The sequence below is a fragment of the Trachymyrmex septentrionalis genome, unplaced genomic scaffold, assembly GCF_001594115.1.
Source record: "Trachymyrmex septentrionalis isolate Tsep2-gDNA-1 unplaced genomic scaffold, Tsep1.0 scaffold80, whole genome shotgun sequence".
Lineage (NCBI taxonomy): Eukaryota > Metazoa > Arthropoda > Insecta > Hymenoptera > Formicidae > Trachymyrmex > Trachymyrmex septentrionalis.
Window position 1 is genome coordinate 288,663 of NW_017305988.1, and position 7,301 is coordinate 295,963.

General features: G+C 32.5%; 2 protein-coding genes across 15 annotated transcripts in view; both read left to right on the plus strand.

Moving 5' to 3' along the window:
* LOC108754628 (longitudinals lacking protein) overlaps window positions 1–7,301 on the plus strand; it is a 226,807-nt gene that overhangs the window by 79,118 nt on the left and 140,388 nt on the right. The window lies entirely within an intron of this gene.
* Window positions 2,059–3,232, plus strand: LOC108754632 (longitudinals lacking protein, isoforms A/B/D/L-like). The gene is made up of 2 exons (XM_018497086.1): window positions 2,059–2,130; window positions 2,679–3,232. The coding sequence occupies exons 1-2, from the start codon at window positions 2,079–2,081 to the stop codon at window positions 2,948–2,950; spliced, it is 324 nt and encodes a 107-aa protein (XP_018352588.1). The 5' UTR covers window positions 2,059–2,078; the 3' UTR covers window positions 2,951–3,232.

A 7,301-nucleotide genomic window follows, 5' to 3' on the forward strand; every position in this document is an offset into this window, starting at 1 on the left:
TCATCTTTGTTAGCAAATGTTAAACAAGGACAAATAATATAAGCATTGTGAACGTCAAATGGAATGCAGCTATGACTAGCAGCTCAGATTTATATGTTTTTATTGTATTTAATAACGAGATCAAACGTGTACAGGCATATTAGCGTGAAATCGAAGATATACATTATCTTCGCTATCAACTTCGCAATGCCACTTTTTCAGTTTGTTTTTTGTATGGAAACTTCTGCATATTATGAAAATATGCATTATTAAATTCCTGAAGTATTCAATTTCTGAAGTATTCTAAATGGTTTTTTCTCAACTTTAATATATAAATTTAAATAATGTGAATTACATTTGAGGAGCAATCTATATTTACGTAGTTTTTTGCGACGAAAATCGTAAAGTTTGTGCGGTATATGATATAGACGATACATAGAGGTTTCTCTCGAGGCTGGTGTTAAGGCGAATAATGTGAATTTTTTATTTTTTTTATTCAGAGATAGTCTCTGCGAGAGAGAAGTTTATTCTTGAAAAATTCTGTATCCGAACTGATCTTCACATTGATGCGACTTGTAAATTTGTAGACAGACAATTTGTATATAAATGTTCAAAAGATAATATCAATCAAGCAAGGATTATAAACGAACGATTACTCTTTAATGTTCTTCTAGCATCGAAATCTGCACTTTTGTTAGTTATTAACTGTGTTAATTTATTGTCAGAATAAACGTTTACTGTTTTTATAATATATGATAAAAATATACAATTGAGACTAATAAAGATTATCCTACGAGTTTCTTGTGTTTTGTGATATTCGTTTCGTTTTCCAATCAGTCTCGGAATGTCAGCGTACTTCGTCACATGATCTATCTTTTCATCATTTTATTTTTGCTTTCAGATTTGTCATCGGTCTCGAATGCACAACAAATTCAAAAATATTATCAAGGAATTTAAAACAAAAGCATTTGCACATAAATTCGAGATGAGATGGAAAGCGATTTAATCATGTATGTGTAAAGCATGAAATAGTTAAATATTGTAGTATTATTTTCTTGAATTAGATATGTTATTTTTTTATTTAATAGATTAATTCTTAATACTTTTAATTTTTGTATGTAATCACGATATACTACAACTATGTCTTACAAACTAGAATTATATTTTCGTTAATTGCGACTTTTTTGTCATGTAATTTTTTTGTACATGATTTTAAATAATTTGAATAAAAATGAAATATTAATTTATTAATAAATTGTTAAATAAATTTTTGTTTTTTAATTTTTTATTAATGACATAGAAAAATGAATTTGTTTATAATAGGTACGTCTGCAATACGAAGTGCAATAAGAACTATCAGCATATGTATCACATATTGCGACATTTAAGATTCGAATGTGATTGCCCGTCAAGGTATACATAAGTGTTCTTACTGCGATATAAAACGATCTAACAATGTTGACAAGCATATACGCATAAAAAATCCCGACTAGCATATATGCGTCAAGCATCCTGGATCGAAATTTAAATTCATGGCACATACAAAAATGTAAAGCAGTAGGACGTAAGCAGCTTTACGTTTTTGTACATATATGCCGTAGGCTTTAAAATTATCACACTACCTATTTCTGTCTCTCAAGAATGAATTGTAATATAGTACGTAATTTTATTATTAAACTTGGAATAATTTGAAGTTTTTTTTACATTTTAAATAAAATATATTTACATAAACAATATTAAATACAGTATCTTTTAAGACCGTAATGTGAGTACTCAACAAACCAGAAATAAAGGCTGTAAACGGCATATTATGTAATATATTTATTTTTTAAAAGAAAGTATTAATAATGTTAAGAATAAGTAAAGAGGTTTATAGAATATAATCACCCTGATCTTTATCCTTTATTCCTAGTTTTACTCTTAACAAATGTAAAAATTATTTTTTTAACTTAGGAATTCTTACACAGAAATTCGAAAACGACCGATGAATCTAATTAAATATTTTTTTTAGATATGTATATTGTTTTTTGGAATATTTTATGTAGACTGACTGTTGTTTATTTTATTAACATCTCTATTTTTTTGCAGAACAATAAGACATGCTTAGATCGTGGATCACTTGGACAATAATTTGTGGAAACAATAGCAACCGTGAGTTTTGAAGTAGTTAGACGCACATTACTCTTCGGACTAACACTCTATCTTGATAGACACATTTCATCTAGTTCTTCGTCACCATTCGATACTTGATCGATAAATTATCGCGCAGTTCGTTCGTGCACAGCTTGAAGATACCTTTAACTGCTTTACTTGTTCGTTTCTTACTAAACAAAGCGAATCATTCTGTCCTCATATACGTGAGGATGCAATTAAAGTTATCACTTAAAATAATTTCCCCCCTCGGGAATATTCTCTTCCTTGAGTTGATTTAAATAGTTTGTTGTATCAGTTCTTCAAGTATTTGCCGGCATACATATAGAGAAGTTCACAATTCTTTTCTGAATTCTCCAAGCCCTCGAAATTTTACAAGAATTGTTTTCTCACGCGAATGTGCTGCGTGTTGTTGCTTCGGAATGTTTGAGAGGCAGAAAGAGAGGAAAAAAAAAAGAGTGTCTGAATCACGAACTTACTCCTACAAGATTTCCTTCCTACATGCCGCATCTAAGTGAGCTAATCGCGCACTTCCATGTCTTTTTCAGCGTTTCTACAAATGTTACCGTGGCCCGAGGGGATCTGCGGAATGGGCAGTAGGGGTCCGAGGAAGATGAGGATTCGCTACCAATGTCCGCGCTGCCGCAAAAGCTACTCTACGAAGAGCGCCGTCACGGCCCATTACAAGTACGACTGTGGCAAGCCGCCACGTTTCGAGTGCCCCTACTGCGGCATGCTTAGCAAAAAGAAGTTCAATGTACAGGACCATATCAGGCACAAGCATCCGTCGAAGCTGGTCATCTGCAATACGCTCTTCTAGGACAAGTCGCGCGGCCACGCATGGCACGCGCGATTAAAGGCACCCAGTACGAACGTCGATTTAACGCGTGATTCGTCCCGTGTGCCCACGCGTTTGCGTCTTTTTCACTGACGGTAGTCACGAGACAAGCTGGGATAAATGTCTATTCTACTGGAGCCTCATTCCTAGAAGAATACTGTCTTTTTGTACCTGTTAGCGATTATTAAATGTTACTTTCATTTATTACATATGTATTTTGAATGTAATGCATGTTACAATACAAGAATAACATTTGTATTTTTATCCCGAGTGTTCAAACGGATTTGGGAAGATTGATTTCCGTTTTAAGTTCTATCCTTTTCTCGTTATTGTATCACTGTTTTTTGTTCCTTCATTCATCCAGTTCCATAAAAAAGTTTTATATATTATATAATTTAAATATTATATTACATATATATTATAGATGAATATTTGCTTAAGTCTCTAGGGGCGAGTGTTATAAATTTTTTTCACTTTAAAATTAAAATTCAGAACAAATTCGAAGTAAAATCGGGATTTGTGCAAATTAGTTATATTTAAGAACTGAAGATGGAAATGTTTGTAGCATTAAACACTGATATATAATACTTCTATCAGTAAGAAAGCCTACACGATTCTTCATTTACTAATAATTTTTAAGCAAAAGCAATAAAAAAAAATTGGTTTTTTAATGATAAAACGATGTTGTTCCTAGAGGATTAATGTGATAATTAATAGCACAACAAAAGTTCATATTTTTATTTTTTAATGTGTTTCAAATTACGTGATTTTGTATTTAGACAAATACACGAGATATTTTTGTGCAAGATCGAACCACGTTTTAATAATATATAAGACGAACTTTATTAGTGAAAATGATTTCTTTCTCGGAGAACTCGAGTTGACTATCAATTTCCGATGGCGACTTGAGTAAAAGAAATTATATAATAGATTAACATTCTACTTGAGATGTATCTTTTTTATTGGAAGATCTGCGATAATTGAATAATATAGAAAGTCATTACATCTCAATTACCTGACAATGTACTTAGTCATGTAAAGCGACCGAATGTGCGCTTGTTTTCAAGTTTTAATAAAAATGTTCTATTGAAAAACGACTTTTGCTCTCAAGAGTTACGTTTACGTGACTCAGATTTTTACATTCTTTTGCGTCTTTTCTCTGGTTCATTTGTGCTCTCTCTCTCTCTCAGTATCTGTTTTTCCTCTCTATATTTCACTTATTTATCGCGAATATTCCTTCTGCATGGAATCTTGGTGCGTTCTCATCCTTGAACAGGATGTTCCCGAGACATATCCTGAGTGAATAACAATGTTGACCGTGGCATGATCTTTTGTAGGTGGCAGACCCATGGAATTTATGATGCACCGGAAGAAATACGTGAAGAAACGGGATATTACACAGTACAATTCGAGCACCGGCAAATTCCACTGTCCCAATTGCAACAACGGTTACGGGAGACGGGATACCATGCTCGGTCATTACAGGTACGAGTGCGGCAAAGCGCCCAGGTATAAGTGCCCATACTGCAATCTCTGCAGCAAGAAGACTTCGAATATTTATCAGCATGTAAGATGTATGCATCCGAAAGAGCAAGTAACTCTGGTGAAACTTTACTGAGCTCTTGGCGTTTTCGCCACGATGAACGTGAACCAGTGTGAAAAATCGAAGAGATTGTACTTCCGGATCTACTCGCCGAATTGACTGATGGGAGTTTTTATTAATTTTTTATCATTTACGTTTGTGTAGTCGTCTTCATGACTTGAATGATATGATTTTGTTCTCCGATTTACGATGAATCAGTAGAATCAGTGGAAAAAGTTTACACGCACGGAGAAAAGTAATTTTGCTGCTGTAACAAAATTATTGTTGCTACTGTATATTCTTTTCAGGGCGCTCACTAATCGATCTACTCTTTTCAGGGCAAGAGAGTGCTATTTTACTTTTTAAAAGTACGTATTATTGATGATATTAATGATGTGATTTAGATGCGTATTGCGTATCATGGATTACACAAGCAAATGTGCTTTGTTCGTGTTATTTCATAATACAAAAAAATTTTAATAGTTAACTCTTCGTTGACATACTGAGTGTGAACCACCCACAAAATTATTTTAATTCTCCGAAACTCAATTTTCTTTTATTTTGGAGAACAAAAATGCAATGTTTATAAAAAAATCTCTCTTTTTTTAATCCCTAAAATAGTCTACATTTAATATGCAAAATAAATACACTTTATCCAAAACCAACTTACAAACTAATTTTTTTTTCAAAGTATCATATCTGAACAATTTTGTAAATTTTTAACTTTTAATATTGAATTTTTTAAAAGTTACAATTTTTCAAAGATTTTACTCATTTTTTCTTTATTCATTGAACTCAAGAATTTTTTTTACAAAAACTGTAATGAAATTTCAATCAAAAACTATTTGAATGTATTCTGACTTTGAAATTGACCCATAATTTTTATTGATTGGATTTTTTAAAATAAGAATGCATCCAGTTGTTTAAATATTTTCCCAGTGTGCTAAAAAGCGATCGAAAAAAGAGGATCGAAGAGAGAAAGAGAGAGAGTGTCAACGAAGGGTTAAACAAACATTTATTTATTCTTGCCTCAAAATAATTTACAGTAAAGTCTTAGCAAAATTATATTTAGCATATAGTAATTAATACTTTTAGCAGATTTTATTGCTGCTCACATAAAAACTGATAGATTTTGCTGCAGCAACATAAAAAAATCTGTTGCGCTAGGGAATTATTTTTCTCTCTGTGTGTGCATGTGTATGATTATTAGAGAATTTCAGAAAATAATTTATTATTGTGCGAAACGTTAAAGAGATGTATACATATGATTGTATATATGATAACTGATTGTATTCGATTTGTGATTGGTTCCAAAGTATTTTTTAGTGTTGTATTTTAAATATCTTTATATTAAGTTATTGCTAATTTAATTTGCGTAACCGGAGCTGCTCCGATTTTGAAACCTGCAATTTTATCCTTTTAAAGAATTCAAGACTGTATTGTACATAGCATTCTCAAATGTAAAAAATAAAAATACACGAAGAAGAATTGAGAATTCTTTCTATTATTTGAATGATATTCTATTATTGTGTGGGATATTTTATGGCAATAAATTTTCACGAAAGACCTAAATGTGTTTCTTCTGTTATATCGCTACTGGAACTTAAGATAAATCTCGCGTAAGGATTGTGCCAAAAATTACGTAATAATTAGCTAATAATGAAAATAATCGATATACTTGTTACGGATATACTTGTTACATATTCTTTTCTAGGTATTTATGGCTACAAAGACTCAAGATCTTTAATCATAAATACGAACACAAAGATGAAGAAACGTACTGATAGTAATATACATATAGTTGGTGGTAGTAAATAAGTGTGAATAGAACTGAAGTAATCACATCTAACATCACCTAAAATGTAAAGAGTTTTTGTGTAAGTCTTTGTTGATTCTCAAGAATAAGTTGTCAGTTCCAGCCTGATGTATCAGATTTATGTGATTGTTTATTCTCTTTTTCTCGAAATTCTTGAGTTCAAGGAATATATTAGGCTCCGTTATCGCGTGACAATAAATTTGTTAGGCATATAATAATGATGTAATTATAAGCTTAGAATATCTTAATGCTGCTTAAATTTTTTAAAAATATGGATTAAAATTTGTCGACAGAATGCAGTTGTATTGGACAACACAATTATTACTATTCGATTATTATTACGGCTTGTGTTCGTATTACACAATTTCACGAACGTTTTTACGAAGGAGACTCTCGGTTTCCTTGTTTCATGCGTATAGCCATTGTGCAGTCATAGTTGCGTGCCAACAGTTATCTTTGTGAATAATGCGAATTGTCATTAACACGAGACGACATCGGTTTCAGAATTATGGGACAACGGACTGATGGACAAGGCAGAGCTATCCCAGATGGTGTCGCGAAGATCGCAACAGCAGCAACACTTACATAAGACGATGAAGAGCACTATTGATTCGCACGACCGGAGGCATCACTGCCCGAAATGCGAGAAGTCCTTCTCTCAGAGTTACTCGATGTACCGGCATTATAGATACGAATGTGACTCACTGCCGCGTTTTCAGTGCCCATATTGTGGCCATGTGAGCAAATGGTCGCATTCGATCTACAATCACATCAGGAAGATCCATACGGGACAGAAGGTCATGCTGAATAAGCTCTACTAATCCACAATGGAGAAGAGCGCTGTACGATATATACAATAAAACACTAATATACATATATAAAACACTAATAAAATCAAATTCGTTTCATTTGTATATTCTTTAACGGCAGTGACT